The 27,945-nt window shown below is 38.4% G+C and overlaps 1 protein-coding gene across 1 annotated transcript; it reads left to right on the top strand.

The window, feature by feature from the left end:
- The first annotated feature begins 1,121 nt into the window (after positions 1 to 1,121).
- Positions 1,122 to 23,318, top strand: LOC119890041 (CD151 antigen-like). The gene is made up of 8 exons (XM_038701052.1): positions 1,122 to 1,303; positions 5,310 to 5,394; positions 10,302 to 10,493; positions 17,598 to 17,672; positions 20,029 to 20,133; positions 21,285 to 21,443; positions 21,686 to 21,772; positions 21,899 to 23,318. The coding sequence occupies exons 2-8, from the start codon at positions 5,311 to 5,313 to the stop codon at positions 21,956 to 21,958; spliced, it is 762 nt and encodes a 253-aa protein (XP_038556980.1). The 5' UTR covers positions 1,122 to 1,303; position 5,310; the 3' UTR covers positions 21,959 to 23,318.
- Positions 23,319 to 27,945: the final 4,627 nt, after the last annotated feature.

The following is a 27,945-nucleotide window of genomic DNA, read 5'->3' as shown; positions in this document are numbered from 1 at the left end:
CTTGATCCGATTATCCTAGAGGTGGACGAAGCACTCAGATATAAAACTAGCAGTACCACAATGTCCTCTCCTCTCTTGTCCTCTCAGGTATCTCAAAACATGGACAAATAAAACAAAAACTACCTGGACTGCTAGGTGTGAATGATAACAAGTGAGAGAATATATTTCTAATTAGTTGGTTGAGCCAAACAACAATGTGTCTTAAATCAATAATACCCTGCTCTGGGGATGTTTTTCAAATTTTCAGATACATTTATCATTTATTAGTTAAGCTAGCAAATAACTATTTAGCAAAATAAAAAAATACACGTATCAAAAGTACAAGAAGTGAAACTACTCATCCTGCTGAATAACCCCAGTCAAAATAATATATATTATATAATTTCATTATAATAATTGATGCATTAGTGTGTAGTCATCATTTTAATGTTGCAGCTGGTAAATATGGGACTAACTGTACATTCATGTGGTATAACTGTTAGTTTGCTGTCCATTAGGAAACTTATTTATTAGCAGTATTTGCAGTAAAACCAACATTTTAGTGGCGCAGCAACAGCTCTGGGACAAATGATCAATTTGTAAAAAAAAGCTTCAAACTGTTTGGTATACTTGGATGACAATGACAGTTCAACACACCTTTGTCGTAACGTCCATATTGTTTCAACATTCCGATTTAAAAGCACATGAACACACCACAGTCAGACTCCACAACTCTGCAGATGGGACCAACCCGAGGAGCACGTGAATGCAGCATAAAAACTACTTTATATACTGCCGGATGGCCTAATCTAAAATTATACACCACACAATAATTTTGTTTAACACATTTTGTATTGATGATCTGAAGCTATTAACTAAATGTGTCAAATTATTGTAGTAGTGGAGTAAAAAGTGAAATTATAAAATAGCATAAAATGGAAATACCTATAAATTGTATTTAAGTACAGTCCTCGAGTAAATCTACGTATTCAACTACTGGATTGCCAATAAGTATTAATGTAAACTGTTGGATTTAAATATTCTAAATATACACATAAAACATCCTTATCTGCTAGCATCACATAAGCATTGCCCCAGGACAGAGAAAAAAAACCCAAGAAAGAAGCAAGGTGGCCCGGGGTGGAGTCAGCTCAGCCTCACTCAGTCAGTACGTGGCCTCGGCAGTTTGATTTTGTAGCCTCCAGCTACACTTGGCTATCGGAGAGGCCTTTATCCAGGGAAAGTGGAATGAAAACAGACGACCAGTAGGATTTTTAAACACATTTCATCGCTTTATATCGACAGAAGATAAAACAAACGGCAGGTGAGTGAAAGCAGGAAGTGGTCTTTGAGTTATCTGTGTTAGCTCATACTGCGGCAGCATTGTCGTCTTCTGCGATACAGCCGACTCATTTTATAGCTTTCTATGAAAGTTCGGTTGCCATATAAGTTTTAATCATGTTATCGTCCTCTCTAAAAGTAGGTGGTTTTGATAAAATAGGTCGTTTTCTCCATAGTTGTCTCAGCGGCAGCACAGAGAGGGCACACGAAGACAACTTTAGCGTTAGCTTACAGCGAAGAGATGCGCTGTAACGTTAGTGGTAAATCATCGAAGAAATAGAAAACTGTGATTTTTATCTGGATGGCTAGTCCTGTAAATGTATACAAGATGTGGTTACACTGTGTGGATGGTTATTGTGAACTCAAACCCTAGGTGTTACTTTACAATGTTTTTTTTATTTGTTGAAAAAGGGGTCGCTGTGATTTATAACGTTAATGGAAATGTTTAGCTAGCATAACTTTCCCTTGTAGCTAGGTAACACCCTCGCTAATAATTACCAAATTGTATTATATTTTAGCATAGTTTTTACATTACAGCCAATCAAACAACCTTGTTTCCATGCCACTGGTGTTTATCCAGTCAGAGAGAGGTCAAAGGTGTGATGCATATGACTTCAGACGTGACTCACCTGCATCAGAGCTTGGTTAATCATGCCAGATGAAGGGTTGTGTTCAGACTGGCAGCACATAATTTACTCACATCCTGATCAGATGACTTGTCTGGACTAACAAAAGTAGGATTTTACAGCAGAGGTGGGTCACCTCGCCTGAAATAAAGTCCAACCACCAGCAATGTTGTAAAAAAAACGACAACGACCTTTTAAAAAAAAAAGAGAATAACTATTTCACACAGAAAATGTTGTTAATTTATTAATGTGACTTTTGTTTAGGCCTTTTCCTACTAACTAAATTGATAAGAAGGAGATTTGAATCTGGATCTCTGTGGCTCACCACCTACCATCAAACTAAACAATTTCCTTGGGGAAACCCTGAAAAGAATTTATTGCAAAGTGCAACATTTGTTTCTTCTTTATTGAAGTATTGATAAATCTAAGGTATGGCATTGCACAGTAGTTGATATTGTAGTTACTGGTTCACAGAGAAAAGAATATCAAAGTTATTACCCTTTGATGATCACATAATAACTTGTAAAACTAACAATAACAACTTGTAGTTTTGTTTAAAGGTATGTTTGATAATATAGTAGCCTAAAACTTGGCTTGGTTTTTTTTTTTTGTTCAAACGTGCCCGAAAACACCTCATCTACCTTCACTAATGTGGAAGTCTATAACATGTAAATAAGTGAGTTTGCTTATGCAGATTCTAAAAACTTTTTGGGACCTGTTCCAGTATTTCAGCACTTTAATCTCCAGGGTCGATGAGACAGCCATTAGCTCACTAAATGCAATCTGAGATGAGTGTGTCAGACATCTTGGCTTTATTTAACATCTTGTTTAATTTACCCTTGAGTAAAGACATCACGATCTGTAATAAACTAAATCAAATAAGATTCATAATTGCATCCATGCAGAAGGGATTTCTTCTGGAGAACCTCGCCCTCTCCTTCTTAAAAGAAAACTTAAACAGTTAACCACCTTTCTTTACTCAACTGTGTTTCCTATCCAGCTCTGAAAAGTAAATTAAGGAGCTGTCAGTTAAGTCTTGTTTGAATTTAATTAACAAGATCATGCTAAGAGGACCCACCAGAACAGATGGTCAACAGACAGAGGCCCAGACACACTCACCCATTCATGCAGTGCTCCCATCTAAATTGACAGCAGTGTATGTGGGGGTTTGGGAGCAGGCAGTCGGAGGAAGGCGAGTCTGGGCTTGACTGGCAAGTGAGCCAAGAAAATTGTGAGGTAAAAAACAAATAGGACGTGAGACTTGGGGAAGAAAAGTTACATGAAGGCAGCGAGTAGCAAGTGTTGTTCAGTGATGGGTTCCATAAATCTTGCATTGTTATGGTTAAAACACTGCCAATTTTTAATACAGTGTAATTTACTGCAGTTTAAATACAGAGATTGTTAGAATAAGCTTCATCGTCGGTTTTCATTACTGTATATATTTTATGAGTGACATTTTAACTAGGTGTAAGTACAAGTAATTGTTTTTAACTTAAGCTGTCATTCACTTGATTTATAAAACCTTCTGAAAATGCAAACTTGCTGTTAAAAGAAGAAGATTTTGCTTCTAGAAGCGTTGAATGTTGGCACCAGGCACTAGTTATAATTTCCAGCCTTTGGCCACCTCTCAGCTCCTACTCAGTGCTTAGTCATGGATCTCTCTGGATACACATGTAATAACTCAGCTCACTGATTCTGCCTACACTGCTGATCTGATGCTTACTCCCCCATGCTCTGCATTAGCCCTGTAACATCTCATTTGTTAAAGGCACCTCACAGTGGAAGGAATGTTAGCTTTTATTTCAAGCTCATTCTGTGTCCTCTATGCCAGTGGTTGGCAATAGGCGGCCCGCGGGCCAAAGCTGGTCCGCCAGCAATAATATCTGGCCTGTGGCCAGATTACTTTGATAGCGGCAAAAAAAATAAAATAAAGGTAGTGGCTGGTACTGGAACATATTTCAGAATTACAGCAAAAGTTACTCACATAATCACTTCTTCATCCTTTTAAGTGATTGCACCTACAAAATAAAAGCGCAGGATTGTTTTTGCAGCAGTACTTTATGTCCTGTTTAATTGAGAGATTTTGCTTTGAAAAGTTCTGAAGGAAATTCAAAAGAGTCTCTGACGTGCTTGACACACTTCTGAAAAAGCCCTCAGCAAACGTGAGATCGGATTCCCCTGAATGAGAAAACCAGGAATTTCCTCTGCCCATAGATACTGGGGAAATAAAAATAAGCTCTATAGGTTGATGTGGACCAATCGCCGGGAGGCACATGCTTAATTGTGCTAGATATGATACGACCTCTTCATAATCAATTTGTTGAAAAAGTAGAAAAAAATACCAGTAGCATGCTGGGACTGAACACACAACCCCACAAATGGGAGTCCTGTACACTAATCACTGAGCTAACTAGGCACACGGTACATAATGGGTTGTAAATAATGAATTGACTATGTTCTGGATTATTTGTGTCAAGAGTTGTTTTATATGGCCATAAAGTCATTGGGGCTTCATTTAATTCAGAGCTGCAACGATTAGTTGATAAACAGAAAATTAATCTGCAACCGCTTTGGTAGTTGATTAATTATTTTGTTATTTTTTTAGTGCAAAAATGCTGAATATTATCTGGTTTCAGCTTCTCTCATTTGAGGTTTTGCTGCTTACCATTGTCATATATAACAGCAAAGTGAATATATTTTTGTTTTAGATTGTTGGCCGGACAAATAAAGCAAATTGAAGAAATCATAGTTGGGCTCTGAGAAATTGTGAATGCAGTTTTTTTTTTTTTTTTTTTTTTTTTTTTTAATAGTCGGATTAGTTGAGAAAATAATCAGCAGATTAATCAGCAGTGACAGCCTTAAACCAACTAGTAACTTTAAGAAAACCCTCTTATCTCTTAAATCCGTGGTGTTTACTTTCATCTGTAGTTCGTAGTTCATCTGTACATAGACACTGAATGGAAAATGTAGCTGGTTGTGTTTAGTCAATACTTTTGACTCCTTGTGTTGAACAAAAAAAGGATTCTGTTTTGAAAACTATTTAAAATCTTATCAAAGGTATTACAAGAAATGTTCATTTCTGTACTGACACCAAAACCTGGGCATCATATTGGCACTACTAGGATCAAATAAATTTTAAACCTAATGCTGACAGAAAGAAGATTTTATATGCTGAACAAACAAAGTACCGGAAGAGTCATGTTTGTCATATTTATTTTTTTACCAGCACTTTTCCTCATGTGAAAGCTCAAGATTTTTGTTCTTGGTCACAAGTTTAGTGTATTGACTGTTTATAAGGAACTAAAAATGACTTCCACTGTTTGATATCGTCATATCTGACCTAAAATCTGCGGTGTTTTGCAGCATGGGGGTCAATGAAGAGAAAAAGGAAAAGTGTGGAACCGTCTGCCTGAAATACCTCCTGTTTACTTTCAACTTTCTCTTTTGGGTAAGTTTCCATTCTGCCATTCTTGAGCCTGCACAACTTTTAAAAAAATGTAGACATAAATAGTCTGGATATTTATATACTTTTTATAATACAATCTATTTTGTCTGTTTGTTTGGCCATCATATTTATTAGTTATAATAAATTTTTTCTCTTACCAAGATAATTGCTGAAATTTTGGAACACAAAAAGAAGCAAGAAACACAGGCAGTCCAAGTTTTTAAACAAACCCCTAGGTTAGCCAAACGTTCTGTACTTTGAAGAGAAAGTAAAGGTCCAACGGTAAAATAATTTACCAAACTCTCCATTGTAAGCAAGCATCACAGTTAACATACCTGGTTCAAATATGACCTTCTGTAGTTGCTGTAGTTTCGCGCTCACACAGATTTCCTGAAACAGTTCGGCTGCACTGGCTTCAAGTTTTACCTCTAAATGAAGTGGTTTAGATAATCAAGCAAAATAGTTTACAAAAACTGTGTTTAATTCTTGTTCACAACCTGTCTGATAGTCTGACTGCTAATACTTCATCATAGTTATTTTGTTGTCTTCCCAGATTGTTTTGGCAATAAAACAGAATTTTCCTTTAAGCTTTCAACCATTGACATTGGTACAGGGGAGAACAAGGCCCTTATTTATAAACCAATGAAAATGTAATAAGCCCCTTATTTGATTGGTTTAAAATAATGAACACACAATCAGTCATATTTCATTCATGTGAATGGTTCACACTTGAGCCCTGACACTGAGTTAAATCCAATGAAAACAAATCGGTCTAACTCTTGATCATTTCTCAGAGCCCTAAAAAGCCCAAGTTGTGATATTGATTGAATTAGAAACAATTTCAAAACACATCCATCATTTCAAGTTTCAACAAATAAAAGCTATAATATACAGTGTTTTCACAAGGACAGTAATACACAGTCACATACTATGCTATCCTATTGACATGAATAATTTGCTTTTTACATGACATAAATAGAAAGAATTAGCTGAAAAACTCCTTCAACAAAGCCTTTTTATTCAGACATCAGATAAATGCTGGCTGCTTCTCCAGTTGATGGAATCAGCCAAATTCTTTTACAGACAAAAGATGCATTTACAGCCTAATTTCACAAAACTTTCCAGTGTCAAGAACATGTGGTGTTCCAGGAGGAACGGATTGCAAATAACTGATTTCATAATTTGGATGTGTTGTGTAGAATAAGTGTCAAACATCAGTGCAGTAGCCTCTCTGTCAGCGAAAGAAGGGTATCTGTCTCACTCGTTCTCAGTGTGAAATCACACTTACAGCTCTGCCCCATATGTGATAATCATATTTGCCAAAGAAACAGATCTTTCTTAAATTAACAGTCAAACTATTTATTTTCACTGCCAGATGCCAGAGTTCACAACCATATGGATATTCCAAGACCAAATCTTTTGACTAAATTAGTACGGGTGTGACGAGATCTCTCAATATTAAAACATGACGAGATCTCTTGTCGAGGTGAAAAGCTTTCTCGTGATTTCAGCATGACTGAGTGTGAGGGTGAGGTGTGTGGCAGCCTTTTGGTTACCTGGTGGAAACGGCAACACAATGATAGACAAGACACAAACAATATATAAGCAAGATTTCAAAATGCAACGGCATTGTTTTGCATTTTGTGACATTCAGTCGAAGAAAAGACTGTTTTTCCAGTCATATATTTCGTCATTGATTTCAATATTGTCTATTGAGTGAATCGTCACACCCCTATAAATTAGTTTTATTTTTCAAATACTTAGTTTAACTACATGCATCACAGCTGTTGCAAGTATGAAGTATTTCTGGACTGAGCTTCAGAAAACAACATGAACACACTGCAACACTAAAATATTTTTCTGAATGGCAGCCGTCCATTTACCTCAGGAGTAACATGTGGTCATAATGTTGTGTTTTCTATTGATGTGCTGTGGGTTTCTTTTGAGGAGGATTCAACCCCAAATTGAGTAAAAGTGTGTGTTTATTAAATTCAGAGGAAACTTCTGGTCATTTGATAAATAATATTAGTAGACCTGCTGAAGTATTTAAAGGTACAGTCAATTTGTTCATGTTGACTTTGGGACTGTAAAATTTAGTTTAGGTGTTTTCATTTGAAACAGGTTATGACATGTTCCTCTTTTAAGATTATAGATTGATTCATTTTCAATGTTGGCATATATGAAACATTTTAGATAGGTTTGACCTTAAAATGGCTATCAGACCTTCAAATACATAATGTATTTGCTGTGCTAGTGAACATTAAACACATCTTTTAATCTTGAAGGCCAAGGGGATGACTTTGAGTTAACAGTGAAGTGCCATTTAAACAAAGTGTTTACTGTGGCAGCTTAATATTGGATTTTATTGTGGCACCAGTAATAACTTGCACTGACACTGATGAAAATAAAATGCATTAGTGCATGAAGGCACTGACGAAAATAGTGTCTTCCAGCAAACACGTGACATATTGAATGTACATGCCTTTAATTTATTTCAGTAATCAGATATATACACAAAATACACCTGTAGGTCTCTATGAATACGCAAATGCACTGACTTTAGACTTTTTGTTCCAGCTCCAGGTTGTTCTTCTTGCAGCCACTGGAGGTCGCCAAAGTCCCTCTCTGCAGCTTTCAATTATTCTTGGAAAAAAGATTAACTAATTCCTGTGGTTCATTTGAGTTTTAACAGCAGATACATCAAGCATCATGTTCACCACAAGGAGTAATTACTGCAAAGACTGAACCACATTCTGCTTCTTAATTCTGTTATTGTCAGGGCTGTGATCACTCTGTGGGTAGGAAACTTATGAGAAGCTTTGTGTACTTCTTTCAAATTTATTTAAAAGGGAGAGTGCATATGGACATCTTAGCTTTTGTAAATATGCCAGAGATAGCCCAAAGACTATTTTACATCTGTAGTGTAAAGGAAAAACAATTTATTGTGACAAAAAATGTTAAATATTGTCACTTTTATATGTTGTGTAAAATGATAGTCACAGGAGGATCATTTAGTTGACAGCCTGTGACTCTCAAACAATAAGTCAGACTCTTAACTGTTGGTCTGTTGGGTTGACTGTCTAAAGCAGCTGCCTTGATAAGACCAAATTCTGTGGTGGATTTCCTAGGTAACCCAAGGTCAGTATTATCTTTATTTTGTTTCATTACAGACATACTGACTGTCTCTCCTTAGAAAGTGTTGCATGTGACTTTAATGACACATGTGACTTAGGTTAACTTTGGTAAGCATAGCGTCTTGTTTTGAACCAATAGAATCTTCACACGTGTAAAGATGGGTGAAGAATAACCTTATTTGGACACTTAGTGAATCTCTGTAGGTCTAGGAAGGATAAATACTCCCTGCCAGATTTGGTTTGGCATTTCATTGTGTTCTTACTCTGTACTGCTTCTGCCAGTCTCCCCGGCCCGAGCTTCAATAAATCTTGCTGCTAAAGACATCCCGAGTTTCCTGAAACTTTCATCAATAAGAGTTGACTAGCTCACAAGATTGCCCTTTACAACATATAGCTATTGATTTAGGTGTCATGAGAAAAAACATTGAGTTATTCGGCATGTGTGGACATCTGAGTTATCAGGTTGTGTTCTGAACTGCTTCTATGAATTTGCTAAATAATGAATGTGTACAGTATTGCAACAGAAGGTAATGTTGCCAATTGTTGCTCCTGTTGAGTAATTAGTAAAGCACTTGGTTACTCTTTAAAATAGCAATAGTCAGTAAACAAGGTTGAAATATTTACCTCAACACTGTTGTTCTGTGTGTTTTCCTGCCACACTGTCTCTGGGTGTGGTACAGTCTGACTCAATGTCGAGCTTCTGTAGCCATTATCTTCCCTTTTAAATTAAATCTAAATTAGGCAGGCTGTTAGATTGATGGCTTTGGCATGATGACAGATTTCTGTTGCAGTGCTGCACCATCTGCTGACTCTTCATTGTGCTGTCTTTATTAATTTAATTTTCCTCATATCCTCTTTAACTGTTAACTTAGATAATGCTGGAGATGTCGGACTATGACATTTATATGCTGGATTGAAGCACTGATGTTATTGCTGGTATGTGATTACAGATGGTCTGTCCTGTGGTCTTAAGCACTCAAGTGATGCTCTTAATTCCTCAGACTTTAAACCGTATGATTGCTCTGTAGAGTTTAAGTCCTGCATCTCAAATCCTCGTAAAATGCATATTTCCCAACCAAAAATCGTGAGAAAAAGAGTTTAGATATTTAGATTATTTTATTTATTGATTAATCTGAAGTTATTTTCTCGATTAATCATAGATATTTATTAGTCCTTTTGGAAATTCATTGATCAGACCAACAACAAACCAACACCCAGACCTGCATTACCAACACAAACTACAGATTATACTAAGGTGTTTTTTTTTTAAGTTTGGAAAAAACTGCAAGAAAATGCTATTCACAATGTCTCAAAGCCCACACTGATGTCTTCAATTTGCTTGTTTTGTCCGACCAACTGTCTCAAGATATAAAATCTTCTGTCGTATGACAAGGAAAAGCAGCAAAGCGGAAAACAAAGAATGTTTGGCATTTTTTTTGCATGAAAAATAACTGAAACAATTAATCAGTTATCAAAATTGTTGCAGATTAATTATCGATTGGCAGTAACTAAGTTTATATTTTTATCAAACCTGTCACAGCAGCAGTGACATCCCTGGATTACTTGACCTGAGCAGATCACAAATATCTTGCAGCATAAACTGATTTGATAAGATTATTTTGTGTGGCAGGGCTGGGTTGTTCACATTGACAGACATTAATTTCAGGCTCCTTCTGAAGCCGACTTTGGTGATAAATAATTTAAACCTTTTTGTCACTCTCAGTTTTTTGTCTCAGTGTTGCTAGATCGGACTCTTATCATGTGCTCTTCTCCCAGTTGGCAGGAGGTGTTGTGATGGCGGTGGGTGTTTGGACCTTGGTTAAGAAGAGCGACTACATAAGCCTTCTCTCCTCCAAGACCTACGCTGCCTCCGCCTACATACTGGTCCTGGCGGGAGCCATTGTCATGGTAACAGGCGTGCTCGGCTGCTGTGCCACCTTCAAGGAGCAGAGGAGGCTACTTCGAGTGGTAAGAGATCATGTCACGGTAAAGGGATAATAGAAGCTGCACACAGCACACTTATGTGCACAAAATATTAACGTGTATGAGACAGAAATCACTCATACCGTACCTAAACAAAGCATAACCAAACAGTAGGATTGTAAGTATTTTCTATATATGCACACACAACCAGTTAGTGATTTTCTTTCCTACCTCCACCCCCATCATTAGAGGACAACTTTATTTTCATGATCAGTAGTTTCTCTAAATGCCCTTGGAGACGTGAAGGGGAAAAAACACCAAAAATGGGGAGAGCAAGAAATGGTTTGTCAGTGATTTGGAAATCAACTCAAATTCTGCACATATTTCTCATAAGATAAAAAAGAAGATATATCAAGCCCAACCATCTATCTCTGCTCTTGTCTTTGCTGTTGCAAACTGCAATTTCCCCACTGTGGGACAAATAAAGGTTTTTCTTATCTCTTTTAAAATGAATGCCTGTCTTTAGTTTTTGAATTCATTTTTTTTCCCATTACAACAAATATGGCCAGGAACTTGCCATGATGAGCAGACAGGGAGGACAACATTCAAGACCTCATACTGCTAATATCCTTATATTAATAAGGCATTTAAAAACACCAAATACCAAGTTAAACTGGAAACAAAATATAGTATAATATAATACAGTGGCAAATATTTACAAGTGGGAATGTGCTTTTCTCAAACTGTTCCTGCTGGCCACCACCTGCTCAAGGTACAAACCAAAGGAAAAGACTGATTGTTCTCTATCACACAGGCTTCCTATTGTACTTGCGGCCTGTGGTTTTGTTCGAGATGAAGCAGTAACGTGTAGACTGACGAACCTCCTGTCCGGTTTCCAGCCAGATGGCTAACTTGTGCATTGTTGAAAGAAACAAAAACTTTTTTTACATGTGTTGATACTAAGCAGCTGTGAAGCCACAAAAGATTTCCAAATGAACATCCATTGTAGATGTAAATGACATACTCATAGAGACGCTGCTAGAATAAGCCAAAAAGTAAATGTGGACACCGTAAACAACTTTCAGATGTAATAGTTAGTTAGAAGGACATTCTGGTGCCACACATGTGCTGAGAAACAACCAATGCCAGGGTGTCATCATTGATTTGTATTCACTTCAAACAAAACCAAATTTCATACAGAGGGGTGTGTGTGCCCATATTTGATTTGGCTCTCTACACAGCGCCATGTTTTTGCCAACAGAGACACCTGCGTGGCACTAGAACCTGCTCAAAATACAAACACACAGAAACACTGTACTATTCACACACTGCTCAGGCCCTCCACACATTTCAACATGGTGAATTTATGCACGCACACCGCTGTGGGCACAGCGCAAATGTTTGTGTCGTATAAGCTTTGCAGGAACATGCGTCATCTTTGGCATTATCCACTTTTCACTGGAGACGAGTCAAGAACTCCGCACAGATATTAGAGCCAGTTCCCTCCAGGTATATTTATATGTAGCATTCATGAAGTAGCAAGTAGAGGGCAAGGATAGCATCTACAAGTTATGGCACATGTAACTAATTACCTTTTCACATAACAATGCTTTTTTTGTTTTTGTTTTTTTATTTGTAATTTTCATTTAAGTTATGCAACAACTGTCTCATGGGTCACTACCCATTTCATTACTTGCAACAACTGAAACATCTAACAAAAAAAGACATACTTGTGATTGCATTTCGCGTAATTGATTTATTTTGTGTTTGATAGAATTTTTTTAAAGAATTGTCCCCACATTGAATATTGAAGGAATATTCAACCCTTGAGATTTCAGTGTTGACAGCAGGTTCCGAGGGCAGCCATTGTGGGGAGGTTTTATTTGGTTTTTTTTAGTCTTTAAAACATAATTGAAAAGTCTATAGATATGCACACAATAAATGAAGTCCCTACTATGTCCAAATTATTTGATTTATAACTCTGCAGTTGTGCGTAAATCGAGACGTGTGCACCACCTCTAATCCTGTGTGTAGTTTTGAAATGCTTGGTGCATCCTGAAGAGTTGAGATTAGGGCGATGAATCAAAGGAAAGAAATGAACTTGTCGGCAAGGACAGATGCTATCGAGATTGTTAAAGAGGGCGAACGTAAGGGCGAAGTGGTGGTGAGGAGAGAGGTAAAGTAATTGTTTTCCTGTATGTGGAGAGTGCCTGGTACCTGTTGAGAGTACACAAGAGCAACAGTGATTGGCTACGCTGTCCTGTAATCTAAAGGTCGGTTAAAGTTCTTACCACAAAAAAGCTGATCCAGTCATAGCATCACCAGGATACTGCAGCTGTAAGGCTTAAATCATCTTGCTGCAGTTGCCTTTTGATTAAAGGGAAGGCCATATCAGGCTTTCTTTAAGGTTGTTAGTAATGTTTTTGCAAAGTATGAGGGAGGTCAGTAAGATTAAGAGAAAAAGAGGAAAACTGTCCCACGGGAAGAGGGTGCGGTGTGTCTGCAAACACACAGCTTCATTGTTTTGTTGGAAAAAAGCGACATAACAGTGTAATGGCTCGTGGGGGAGGAGGGAGAAACTTTTTCCTTCCAAGTGACTGAGCCAAATGGAAAGCAGTCCTAACGGAGGCTGGATCCACCTGTGGAGAAACTGACTTCATGCAGTTTGACTGGACATATTACTCCTCTCTGCCTTTTCTCTTTAGTTCTGTTTCATTCTCTCTCTCTTTCTCCACATATTTCTCTCCCTTTATCTGTTTCTTTTCTGTCTTTATCTTCTCTTTTTGTCTTTTCTCTATGCTCGTCTCTCTCTTTGTGTGTCTGTCTCTCCCATTTTATCAAAAAAAGATTTATCTGCATTAACATTAAAGATTAAATATATTTACTTTTGCTTTTTATGTGGAGTATGGCTGCTCATTTAATTGATTAATCATTTAGTCTGTGAAATGTCAAAAAAAAATTAATTTCCCCGAGCCCAAGGTGACGTGTTCAGTTGCTTGTTTTGTCAGACCAGCAGTCCAAACCAGAAAGTATTAGTATTAATTGTAAATTTATATATAAATAGAAAAGCATCAATATCTGGGGTTTTTAATTTTCTATCTATCAAGTAATCGTTTCAGTTTTAGGACTTTATTTATACTACACAGTATTGTCAAAAACAGGGTTTAAATGAGTTGGCAGGGACACATGAATGATAATAGTTTGAAGGATTTTGGTGTCAAAATTAGAAAAATGGAAATTATTAAATTATGACTCCAGTTTTATTATTGATCAGGGCTATTGAACAACAAATGTTAAACTGGAGCACTTGGCCCACTTTCTGTCTTACTGTCTGTCTTTCTGTGTCTCTCAGCTTCTCTATTTTCTCCCCCATTTCACTTTGTATTTTATTTTTCTTATCTAACTATTTGTTTTTTTATTGGATTTTATGTTTATGAGGCAACAGGCTGGCAGAGCTGCAAGCAGAAGCAAAGGTTAAAGAGATCGCTTCTTCATAGTTCATTTCAGTCTGGCTGCTTGGCTCGCAGTCAGGCTATTCTGGAATCTGAGTCTTTCATGACTTAGTTATGATCACTCATGAACGGCAAGCATTTATTCAGTGGTATGGGACAGTGGTTTGGGTTTCAACAAGGGCAGAAGAGCTAGATGAAAAGTCCTGGATACAATGTTGTGTTGAAAATGGATAATAAAACAAATTCCTGCTAATTTAAATTAATTTCAATGTGGTGTTGAATAACATAAATATAGCCAGACTGTGTGTGGGTTTGTTGTCTTTGAATGTGTAAATAAGTGTGTGAAGAAAATAGTGCATCCTTGTTTTAAAAGGTGGTCTAGGTTATGTGGTCTACAACAAAGTGTTCATGCTTAGTTTGAAATCTGTGCACACTGTCTTTGTGTGTTTTTTGAATGCACGGTGCATCTTGAGGAGTTGAGATCACAGCCATGAATCACAGAGAAGGAATGAACTTGTCAGGAGGGAGGGGGGATCGCAAGAGATTGCCAAAGATGGAGAACATAATGAAAGTGTGTGTGTGCGTGTGCGCAGGCGCTCGCCTGTGTGCTCTGCTGATTATGTCGTGCATCAAAAGAAGCTAATTCATGGAATGACATCTTGTCACTACATCTTGGAAGCATTTGCATTTTTAACTTGTTAGAACTCTTCCAATGCTTCATCTTCATCGAAGATCTTTTATTTATGATTTACAAATCGTCCGTATAACTGCAGCTGACATCTCCTGCTTTTATTCTATAATGAATCTAACTGATGTGTGTCTTCAGCTCCTGTTTATAGGAATTGATGTAGAGCTGAAATTAATCGATTAGTAGATGTACAGAAAATGAATCAATAGATTGTTTGATAATAATTTGTGATTATTCAAGTAAAAATGCCAAAAGTGATTTGTTCCACTGTAAGGATTTCCTGCTTGTGTATGTATATTGAAAATAATTTGGGTTTGGACTAAACAATTTGAAGTCTACGCCTTTGACTTTGTGACGTTCTATAGACCGATTAATTAATTGATTATTCAAGAAAATAATCTGCAGAATTATTCATAATAAATAGAAAGCTCCTCGCCTGAAGTACAGAGCACTGTGAGGGGGTGGGAACACGCTTCACTGCCAGTCAGACACCAGGCTGAAGTTAGTTTGATAATCAACAGCTGCTGAACACTGTTTAAAAGAGTTTGCATCAAGTTGTTTCAAAAAACATATCAGTGTGATTAAAGTCACCTTCAGTGTGACTCTGAACACCTACTCCCTCAGTAAAGGCAGCGGTACACATCTAATGAAGTCTGAAACAGAACCACAGTCAGACACAGAGCTGCATACAGATGTTCCTCGCTGCTGTTACATGTTGTTCCTTTAAGTACAGGTGGAGGTGCATGAAAAAGAAGGGACACAAAAGAGCAAAGAAACTGTTATAATATGTTATTATAACTCTAGCCAGATGAGTCTGAGTTTACCATGAGATGTTGAGATATTTTGTAGTTAGAAGCCAGGAAGCCTACACGCAGCATGCCGTTGTGTCTGAAGCCAATGCAGAGCTTTAAAAACGGTTTTGTGCATATGAACCTGCTGAGAGTCATTTTGGCAGTAATTACACCGTGCCCTTAAGTCGCGCGGGAGAAGAATGCCAACTCAGACGTAAAATGAGTCAGTGAGAGACAGTGCCTGAGATCACAAGGAGACCTCTGGAGTCACTGCAGTCAGTAATTCAGCCACGCCAGTCTCTGCATCCAATAACAGGTTCTCTGTCACACCCTGTACACATCACTGTCCGTGTGGGATCAGTCTGAGAAGCATGCTTTTTTGTGTGTGAAAGGGAAAGCGTAGGCAACGACACAAACCACAAGAATGGCAGAGTCAGAAATACTCTCCTTCCACTAAGTCAGTTGTGCTTGTTTTCAGCTACAACTGCAGAGATTTCCAAGACATTAGCTCAGTTAAAAGAGTTGTTATCTCACTTTGTATGGGTGTTAAAAATAAATTATTAAAAGATAAATGTGTTAATTTCAGTCATTTTGAATGTTGAGACTGAAATAAAATCACTATCATTTTTTTGCCTGACACATTCGAACAATTAAGGCTATAGATACCAATTTTGGAGGAAAAAAGTAAACATCTGATAACCATATTAACTGATAGTGAACTGATACTGATTCTGCTGAGTATACTTTAAATATTGTTACCAAAAAGTTGTGATAAAGACATTTCCTGTGACAGAATATTTTGCAGTTAAATTATTAACATGAAAAAGCAGAATAATGAATAAAATGAAGAAAACATACAATTTCATTTACTGGAAATGTAATTATGAATAATTATAGATAAAAACAGACAAAAATGTTTATATGTCAGCAAATGTATGTGCTTGCCATAAATACACAGTATATCTGAGATTAGCCAGTATGGAGCACTTCATTTGGGGCAGAGGCAGTGCTTAATGTGAGGTTATCGCATGTCTTTAATTAACAATAATTATAGACATGCGATAAAGTTTATTTATTGATATCTATTAATTAATATTTAATCAAATCATAGGATAAGCGTGAGATTTTTCTAATGCACCCAATAACAGATCGAAAAGCATCTGATATTAAATTGCTGTTGGATCAAGTCATCACACACCTTGTTGACAGTCATAGGCTTAATTTTTTAATCTCTGTTAAACTCTTCAGTATCTATATGTTCGTCGTGAAACCATCAACACGACATCAAAATGCAGCTTAGAGTCTGCACAGCATTCAGGCTCAGAGCCACTCATAGACTTAATCAGCCTAAACTATCAAATCTAAGACCAAAGTCCACTTTACCGGGTGGACTTTCTCTCTGATAGTAGCAGGCCTAAGGAATGTGGGTCACAGTTTTAGTCTGATAATATCTCTTCTTATTAATGCTGACATGAAACTTGGAATGAAAAGCAGTACAGTCAGTACTGAGACTCCTAATGAAACTTAATAAAGAGACAGCAAAATGTTTTGAGATGTTCCTGGAGCTGTTTCACAACCATCCAGTGTTAGCTGAAATTTGTTCCAGCGGTGAGCAGCTGGAACCATTTCATCTTTGCATTGCATCTTGGGATAGTAGCTTACATATTTACAATAAAATGAAGCATTTTTCATGCATATCATCTGTTTTAAGCAGTGCTTCCTGTAGGATCTTTTTCAGCAGCGTGGGCAGGACAAACAGCACCGCTGCTCCTGAATGCATATAGAGGAAACACTGTTAAGGATACTTTATCTCACTTTCATGTCACTTTTCTATGTTAAACTATATACTCAAACCTACTTAGAATTAGTTTGTAGCATAGATTTGGGACAGTGTCACACTCCTGCCATCAGCAGGAAACCTGCTGCTCGTATTTCAAGGCAGTCAGAATGTATTTATGAGCAATGTTTGTTCTCAGTTGTTCTTTTATCGACTGACTGAACAAACCTGCAGTAGACAGACTTTCCCAATATTTTTGTTTCTAATTAACAGCTCCGCAGAATGTGAGCAGACTTTAACCACTATGTGTTTCTATTTTGTTTAAACTACCTTTCTTTCAGTGCTATATGTCTTTAAATGCTCCCACATCAGATATTTATGCAACCTGTCACTTCATCACATTACCATCCACTAACTGTATTTTCTTCTCCTCCTCCCCAGTACTTTGTCCTGTTGCTGTGTATCTTCCTGTTGGAGATCCTGGCAGGCATCCTGGCTTATATCTACTACCAGCAGGTAATCCCCGCTTGGGCCAAAAAAGTCCTTTCAATTACATTTTACAATGCACCCTAGGATTTGAATGTTAGGTAGTATGTGTGAAATGACAGAGGACCTGCTGACAGATATGGGAAACTAGATATTAAGTTCAACTGACGAAAGAGATTTAAAGTTAGCCACAGATGTTACGATTACTGATCTCTAAATAGAGATATCCGCATATGAATGAAGAATCTTTAGACAGTCTGTAGATCAGAGCACCTAGTCAAAAGCTTAAAAAAAACAGGGAAATCTTTCTGTTGCCACAAGGCATGCACTGTGCTGTAATTTTAACTAATTTTAAACCAGTATGATAAATGAAATTGCAGTGAGGAAATATAAGATGGCCCATTAAAAAATACAAATATCAGACTGACCATATTTCTCATGGTACATTTAGTCAAAATGGAATGAAAAATGCCTCCAGTAGTAAACATAACAAGGCTGAATGCACTGTGTCAGAATCATTTAAGAGCATTTTGTTATGATTTTGAACTGAGAGAAATTCAAACAGAGCTGTGCTTTGAAAGTGAAGAGCTCTACTGACACAGGTTAATGACTAAAGAGAGAAGAAATACAAAATGTGTATTAAATGTGCACAGTTCTGCTTCCAAGTGGTTATTTTCTCATCTTGCGCTGTAGTTATAGTAAAATAAACTAAAACTGACTGCCTGCTTCGGCACATTTCAGCTCTGTGTAGAATAATACTGACAGTACTGCAACCAGTACACTTTTTTTTTTTTCCTCGTGTAATGTTAACATGACATTGCTCTCCACCAGAATCAGTCCCACCCTAGTCTTTAAGCCTGGTGGCTTGTAGCTCAGCAACAGGACTTTTCTCAGTCTAGAGGTGCACTGCTATCATTATAACAGCCTCATTCATAATACACAACTTCTCTGAACATGAGCAGTCACTGAGCTCAGTAGCTCTCTCCTGCTTCCTAAAGCTCTTTACTTGCTTCAAAAGATTCTTGTATGAATTAAGTTTTGCCTAAATCTCTAAAGCCATCCTTCTCTCCCTCTGGTTTTCCTCCTTTTCTTTTCTCTCTGCTAAATTAGTTGTGAGAACTGAACATTTGCTTTTTATTTCATGCAAAACACCACATGGAACTTGCTTGTAACATGTTTATTCACATTTAGCTAGCTGCAGATTCTCCATAGGAGGCAAACAATTTCAGTCATTAGCCATGTTTCCATTTAAATGTCAAGCGAATTTTAAGCAGACTTTTGAAATGTCGCAAAAAAGAAAACGAACTGCGAATTAGGTGCGTTTCCATTAACTGTGAAGCTAAATGTTTCTATACAAATAGTCACTTATCCAAAGCAAGCTATTCTACTGGTTAACAGCAGAAATGTGAATGCTTTAAATTAGATCTTTGTTTATTGCTAAATATCTGAATAATAAACGAGGAACTTCATATTACATGACTTTTTTGGGGGGGGTTTAAAGTCTTTCCCTCTCTAATGTAATGAAAAGGACAGTTGTGATGAACTGAAGACGCTCTGAACAATGTGAACTCCATGCTCTTACAGCATTCAGCACAAAACTTGCTCATTAACAAAACTAATTGTGTAATTGTTTAAAATGTAAAAGATGTCAAACACCAGCCATGAAAAAGAAAAATATTGCCTTCAGGTGACACCGTTGTCAAACAGCAGATGCTTTAGCTTCCTTGCTTGTAGATGGTGCATATTTCCACGTCAACAACGCTGGACTGGAACTTCAGACAGGTTTCTCTGCAGGTGAATGATATTGGTTTGGCCTGGTTTCACAGTCATCCCCTGAATATATTATTATTGTTTAAAGTGCTGTTTTAACTTCACCTCACGCAGCATTTCCCAAACTGTCAACAGGTGAAATGAAAAGCTAAACCCCTCCCCACATCCCTCCCCTTTCCTCTTCCTCTTTCTCTTTGTCTTCACCTCCCGTCTCTCATCTCTTTCCATCCTCCCTTCCTCTCTTCATCATTCATTCCCTTGATATCTCCTTCACGCTTTGATTTACAGTGGTTTCCCAGCTGGCTTGTTGCCATAGAAACTGAGCCCCAAAGACCTCCCGCTCCTCCGGTGTGCATTTTCTGCCACTGGTCTAGAGAACAAAAACAACACCGACTTCCTCTGCCTTCGACCTGTCTTCGTCTGCTCCTCTGTTGTTACAACTGCTGTCCATGACATGTATCATCAAGAGAGCGGTTAAATCCAGTGTGCTATAAATCTCATCAGTAGCAGAGTCAACAATTGCAACTAGTTTATCACTTGGCCATGCTCTGTGTTGGTCTGAAAGTGTTTTGTGTGACTGCTAGTTCATATGTCTTCTCTCTTTGTGTCTGAACAGTTAAATGAGGAGCTGAAGCAGAACCTGAGGGAGACCATGACCCAAAAGTATGAACAGAGCAGCTATGAACACATCACTAGTGCTGTGAACAAGCTGCAGCAGGAGGTAAGGGACACAATGGATACAACTACCAATTTTACAAGATGAAGGTTATTGACCTCTTTCTCCCTTTTTAACTCAAACATTGAAGTGACGACTCATATTTACTTTTAAGTACACTCAGTTTTTCTTTGAACAAAAATACACTAGAAAACTGGATGTATTTAGGTAGTTGTTTGCAGTCACACCATATTAGAAGTGAAGTAGGGCCTTCTATGCAAAAGTCACATGGACTCACATGTTGATTGGACAGTGTTTGGTAACCCATCATCCCATCAGACTAGAGATTTTGGTGATGAGGGCGAGTCAAAACAAATCCGATTCCAGTCCCTCTGACTTCAGCTAAGGATGATGGACTTGTCTGCACTCTCTGCTGTAATTTACCCTCTCTTTTGCTTATACCAGTTGACAGCACATGAAGGAATGGATAAATCTGAGCAGCAGTTCAGCAGTTGGTTCATTTTTTTATGCTCAGTTTTTTAAGTATGAGTTGCTGTGCTGTCAGGTGTCAACATTTATTTTTTGTTCTTTATTCTAAACTTTTTATTTTGTATCTTTTCCAATCATTTGTTTGGGCTCTGTGCATTTTCACATTCTTGGATATACACCTTATTCGCTTTCTTAGAAAGACTTAGATGAGAAGACTTCTAACACTCTCATTTCTGTTACATATGATGCTACAGCCAGCAACCGCTTAGCTCATCTTAGCATAAAGACTGGAACCAGGGGGAAATAACTAGCCTGGCTCTGTCCAAAAGTAGCAACATCCACCTACCAGCATCTCTGAAGCTCACAAGTTTGTAAACAACAGCCAATGGAGACTCCTGGAAGTTTACTGCTTGTGCCCAAGACCATACTTTGTTACCTTTGGACAAAGCCAGGCTAACTGTTTCCCACTGTTTCTAGACTTTATGCTAAGCTAACTGGCCATTCACTATAGCTTCATATTTACCATACAGTTATCAGAGTAGTGTCGATCTTCTCATATAACTATTGATAAGAAACAAATAAGCCTCTGCCTTAAAAAGTTGAACTATTCCTTCAGCAAATTATTTTGAGTTGTGCTCGTTTTTGCTTTAGTGAACAACTTCTTTCATATTTCAGTTTTTTTATATACTTCTTTGCCTTATGATGTGTTTTCCTCTGTCTCTTGTCAGTTCAAGTGCTGTGGCAGCAACAGTTCATCCGACTGGGCTGAGAGCGTTTGGATTCGCTCCAGAGAAGGAAATAGTAGAATGGTGCCTGACAGCTGCTGTAAGACTATCACTGACCTCTGCGGCCGCAGGGACCACCCATCCAACATCTACAAGGTGGAGGTGAGAGGATGAAGGGTGCTGGGGGTGGCAGTGGAGTTGACTTTTCAGTACGGGTGGCTAGATCAGTATTTCTGTCATGTCTCAGTATGTGAATGTTGAGATTGTCTGCTGTAAGAATAGCAGAGAAAGAAGAGCTGTCACATCCGAACCGTATACATAACGTTTGTTTGCACTGAGACTACAGCAATACTCCCACATCAGCTGATGCAACATAAAGACACACTTCTTTGTTTTTCATTTAGGGTGGCTGTATCACCAAACTAGAGAGATTCATCCTGGAACATCTGAAGATCATTGGAGCGGTGGGAGTTGGGATTGCCTGTGTACAGGTGAGCAAAGAGCTCTACTTTTTCAACAATTTGCTTCCACATGAACAGAGATTAAATAAATGTATATCCATGGAGGTTGCAGTTTTGCTGAAATTATGTTTACTTTCCCCTCCATCCAATCCCCAGATCATAGGGATGGTGTTTACGTGCTGCCTATATCGAAGTCTAAAGGCAGAGCCGTACTAAGAGAAGCAGAGGAAGAAAAGTGTGGGGATGAACTTCATCATCACATGCCATACTCAAATAGCCCATAGGTTCTTTTCTTTGCCTTGCACATAGGGGAAGGAAATGTTGGCAAGGGATCAAATTGCACATCTGAGCATCTCATTTTGGTAAACAAAGGGTGGAAAAACACTACAAGGTATCTTGAAGTAATTAGGCACTCAAATTGCAGTCTCAGCAACATCTTCAAGATCACAGCGCTGTGAGAAAAAGCCTCTGAGAGCAACTGATGGGAATTTTAACACAGATTGTGTAAATTAGTGTGAGACAGTCTCCTCGGGACTAAAATATTGTAGTTTTTTTCCACTTTGATTCCCTCGATGATTCCCTCGATGTACATTTATGTTTGCCGACCAGGTGCTACACCCAAGAGTGGTGTAAAGATCAGTGGAGTAAAACTGGCACTTTGCAGAAAATGTTAATCCTGGTTGCAGCAGCTTCCCTTTCCCAGCAGCTTCCCTTTCCCAGCAGCATGGTTTAACAAGCCAACCTCTGGGGCCCTTATCAACTACAACTTTGCAATTTTGTTTCCACGCTAACTAGCCAGTCATGCATTTTAAATATTGTTCAATTGTGGCCTTTTAAACTTTTGGGCTGTTAGTTTTCATATTTTGTAAATGATTATTTTCTGTAACACTAGAGGGGCTTTTTCTTTTGCGCTATGAGCCTTTATTTGCCAGATGTGTCTTCTTAGTGACATGTTGGATCGTGTTTTTAAACGAGTTGTAAGCAACATTCATTGCCACTAAATGTCGCATCTCTGACCAAATCAAGCCTACGCCACGGCCCACCAGACTCCATTGAGGAAAAACGGTAAGACACAGCATATGCCAGAGAGAAGGTGCACAAGTTAGTGCCTTGCTCAACAGCATAACTGTCATTTGACACAGCAATGCCAGCATTTTAACCTGTTAAGACTTCTCTAAAGTGTGACATTAAAGAAATGGTTTTGTTTTGTGTTAAAACATACAAGCAGCGCCGCTAATAGTGCTCATAAGTGCGATTTTACTGTCTCCTTTTTTTATACAAGGGATTGATCCACTGAAGCCAAAGTTGTCTGTAACTGTAACTTTCTGTAAGGACCTATTGTATCTCTTCCAGCCTTATTCACTTATCTACTGATGTTTCTCTTCTTAGATTGTTTTCATAAATGAAGATTTTGTTTACTTTTCTATTGACCATAAATATATATATATTCACTCAGTGTTAGCAATGATCTTTTCCTGTGTGCCTCCAAAGACAATATTAAATGAATCTGCTGTATTTCTGTCTTTGTGATAATCCAGGAATTTATTTAGTTTGAATAAACATTGACCAACAGAAACACTTTTTTATTTATTTGATGTCTAATCAAAGGTCAGATAGCTATGATAAGGAGCATTTTGTATTCAGTGTTGAAGATTATGATTTGTAAAAACACCAACTGACAAAACAAATGTTTGAATAACTATAAACAGCAGTACTGCACAAATGCTGAACAATGTCCTTTACCTCACAGTTCCCAGGTCATGTCATTCCAAAAACTGCTAAAAAAGATTTATTGTGGAAAAAAAACAAACAGAAAAGCACCCCAACCCACATGCATGTAACCAGTGGCCCTTAAACAATTGGCACCAGCTTATAGGTGCATTAGTGTATTAACCCAAAGTCAATTCACCTAATGTTACTGTACTGTGGTCATGTAGATTTGGGATGTGAGCCATATTTCTGACAGCTGCTGCTGGAGTGCATTACCTTTACAGTGACTGCTATATGGCCTGTAATGCGAGTTATTCTGCTGTTCGGTGTAAAGCCAGCTTATTTGACCTCTTGTATTGTTGAGTGACTGTGCATCATCAGTGTCATTACCACGAAGCGCAGCAGTTGCTGTGTGAAAACACAGGGAGGCAGCACCTGCCAGGCTTTCACCACCACAACACCACATAGATGAAAACAGCTGGTGAGTGTGTGCATAACACCCAGAGGCTGTTGAGGATTACCCCCTCCCCAAACACATTCACACTCTTTCCTAATTCAGAATGGCAGAAAAGCTTTAATATGCTTTCCCAAAGTGTTCGGGGGGGGGGGGGGGTGAAATGTGCGCACAATGGCAAATGTCACTTTGACATTGAACTTTACCTGCTTACTCCTTACTTGCTTATTTGTTAATGAAAAACATACAGTTAATTCATCCCCTGCTTCTTGGTGTGCTATGTAACAAGCTGAAAGAAAATCAAATAGCAGCCGGTCAGCTCACAGCTACAGACTACTAATTGGTTTCCATTGGGACTGCTAACAATGCAAATTAAGCCATTTCTTAGCTAGTGAAGCTGGCAGTGTAAAAACATTTCCCCTCTGTGTAACAGGCGCACATGGTGAAATAAAACAACAAAAATCAGTGTGTATTGTCATAGTGCCCCTGGAAGGTGCTCTCACAGCACACCTCATGAAAGCTGAGTCATCCCTGGCAAAATGATCCTGTGAGGGTTTTTTTTCTCCCCCTCAAACGGGGGGGATTCAGCAGTTAACGTTTCCATTGGAGTGAAAGTAGTTCAGCACATGGCAATTTTAACAGGGTGCTTTTCCAGGGAGCAGACATCTGTGGAATGCAGGTCGTCTGCCCTGCTCTTGACACAGCCATTGCCTTTGCATGTTGCGTGAGTTTGACTTTAAATAGATGACTATTATGACAAGCCTTTGAACAGCCAGTGTGTCCCACCCAATTGTGCCCTGCTGATGAAAACCATAATAAATCTCCCTATCTGTTCTGCTTGCTTTCTGTGACAGCCCGCATGCAGACTAACACAAGGGGTATGTTAATAATGCCAGTGCATGACATTTCCAAAATATCTCCTGCAATACTCTCTAAGCAGTTGTCCATTCGGTCCACATGTCACCCGCTGCACTTCGGCCTATTGGCCCATCCAGTAAGAAGTGTGGTATTTTCACTCCAGGGGTGCTTGTACACCCTTCTCCTTTCATTCATTTTCCTGGGAGGTGATGTGATTTCTGTGCCTGTAGGACAAACAGACAACAGTTTGTCTGCAGCTGGTGACAGGAGGCGGGACTTGCAGGCATTCATTCTCAGGGTCACCCAAGGGCAGGGGAACCCAAGGGTAGAGAAACCTGTGTGTGTGTCTAATTTTAGGTAAAGTTTGTAGAATTTTCAACTTCAGCATAGACGACTGGGGACAGCTTGTCTGATTTAGTTTCACAACAGTTAGATTTATCATGAGCTAAAAGACCGTCCCTGTCTTCAGTGGTGTCAGTTTAAGGTCACTTAAGTTTAACGTTACCTACAAGGAAATCCCAGAGGTAAGCACAGCAGCGGTTGGTTGGCACCAATGGGTCACGACAACCGAAGAGGTCGTAAGATAAATCCCAGGGGTTGTGATGATTAACGGCATAGGAAAGAAGAAACAATGTCAAAATTAGGTTTGTTTCAGACTTCGCACTAATGTTGGCTTTTTGACCTCCTTCCTCTTTAGCTAGCTGGCCGCAATGGTTAGAGATTTGCAACCTGGTGCCCACAAAATACTGTAGATATTGCATTGTTTTACCAGGTCATAGGCGGCAGAGGTTAGGAACTACTGAACAACTGGATGTCAGCATCTGTGTGAACACTACATAAAAGGAGATCATGAGGTCATGGAAGTACTACAGGTAATTCTGTAGACATAATATTTTATGAGGCCTTTGAACCTTTATATGTATGACTGTGACTTTCAGTCAACTGTTAATACAGCTGAATACAGGATGTCTTAACATGTCTGCTCTCATGTTTAGCTGTATGTATGGTGTCAAATGTCAGGTGATTTCATTTTCATTCAAGACCTCAGATGTTTACATTGTACATGTGTAAGTAATAAATGTAATCTTGAGTCTGTAGATGGCAGCAACACTCTTGGCCAATCTGTCTCAATAAAATGGAAATAAAAATCTTTTGTCTTGCCGGTCAAGGGCTGCCAACTGAAATTGAAATTAATTTGAATAATCCAGCGTGAAGAAAAAAAAAACTGCAATTGTGAAATAAATCTGGTCGACACCAACAAGAGTTGTTTCACTGTCTTCCCTTGTATACCTGTGCACATATACAGGTCAAATGCATGCATAGTCACACTCTCAGTATATTTTTAAAAGCTGCCATATGGATGTTAGTTGTTTTTTTTAAACAACATGCAGAAATGGATTCGTATAGAGTAACAGCTTCAACTTCACCCACGTGTTGATCACAACTCTGGGTCATTATGCAGCAGAAGAAGCCACATAAAATGTCAGTTTTATTCTGCTCACTTGGTCAAACTGTCAATAGACTGGCTGAACATGACTGATTCTATTTGACTATCTTTACACAGTTATCAACAGTGTTATTAAGCGCTGACATCACAATTTTGGGGGGTTGTGTGTAAGGAGGGTGCTGATTATGTAAGCCATTTACATTTCTTCTAATTTGAGAGTGACTGGCTCAGCGAAATGAGAGACTTTCAGCCTCGGTAGCTTTCAAGCTCCCCTCAGACTAATACTGAAGAGCTGTGTGAAATAAAACCTCTCAGTGAGCTGCCTCTCAGCTTTTAAGAGTTGTCATTGGTGCATCTGTTGAAAGAAGGAGCGCCTACAAGGATGAACATCAGGGTAAAGCTCCTATGTGCTGACACGAGGCTCACATGTGGCTCCCATCTCTCTGCATGCAGATACAGTACCAAATACAACATACGTCACTCTGTCTGTCACTCACTTGCTCACTCAGGCTTACATCAGCCCTCTCTCGCTCCCTGAAGCATCATGCCTCAACATCTGGCTCTCCATCCCCTCCCTCTTCTGGGTCACATCCCACTCAGGCAGAGGAGATTTTAAGTCCTTAGGTGTTTAGACCCTCTCCAAGGTGGTTTGACCAGCTGGCTTTTGATCTTCCTCCGGGGTTCCTTCGGGAGTGTATCTGTTTGGGGGAAAGGGGTGTTTCCCCAGGGATAGCAACAGGGTTGCAGTTGTAGATGTAGAATCAGAAGGAGTTGAGGAGGCCATGGCCTTAGATGAACGCAGATGAAAAAAACATGTTTGTATGTTCTGCCACCCCACTTTGGGTTGCGGTATCTTGTGAACACAGTAACTTAAGACACATATGAAACATTTCAGTAAAACATACAGTACTGTTCATATTCATGCTACCTGACGATTGTGCATATGTTATGTTTGGGAAGGATGTTCACAGTCACATTTTCCCCAAATGTCTACATTAGAAAGGTCAGGAATTAAAAGGGTAGCATTCAAATTATTTTACTGAAATAAGGCCAATTTACCCATCAGGTTAAGCTTCTTTGCAAAAGGTGTGGGAAAAAGAGTTCTATATCTGAAAGGCACAAAATGCCATGAATTAAAAGGATTAAAAGGAATATAGTTTTGACTTCCAAGTGAAACCTTGACAGAAGCATATATTTCAGCTGTGATAATGTTAATTTGACCACAAAATGCACTTAAAGTTTGAAATGGACTCATTATGCAGATTGGGCCCTGTCAGTGCTATGTTACCGCATATTTTATATTTTTATTGTACTTCAGTGTTGTAGCTGGTTGAAGTAAAGCTCAATTTTAACTGTTTTACATGCTGTTGGGTAATTTAATCTATAATCATGTATAATTATATGTTTTGTATGTAAAATCGTAATCGTAGTAAAGTAAACTACAGCTTTGTGATACATGTGGTGGAGTAAAAAGTACAATATGTGTCTCTGAAATGTTGTGGAGTAGAAGTATAAAGTAGCATTAATTGGATAAATCTGTATACAAGTAAATAAGTGCTTTACTAAGTGTACTTTCCACCACTGGTTCTAATCAAGTGAATCAATCATGTGAAAATCATGTTTCTCTTTTAGAAAAGGAGCAAATGCTCCTTTATAGGTTTGAAAAATATTCTACATAGGCTAAAACAACTCGTCATAAAGACTTTGAATGTCTTAAAAACAGGGCTGTATTTC

The sequence above is a fragment of the Micropterus salmoides genome, unplaced genomic scaffold (genome assembly GCF_014851395.1).
Source record: "Micropterus salmoides isolate LMB-PRFRI ecotype aquatic unplaced genomic scaffold, ASM1485139v1 Ms_hic_scaffold_6, whole genome shotgun sequence".
NCBI classification, from domain to species: domain Eukaryota; kingdom Metazoa; phylum Chordata; class Actinopteri; order Centrarchiformes; family Centrarchidae; genus Micropterus; species Micropterus salmoides.
The sequence above is the reverse complement of the archived record's forward strand: the minus strand, read 5'-3'. Positions and strand labels throughout refer to the sequence as shown.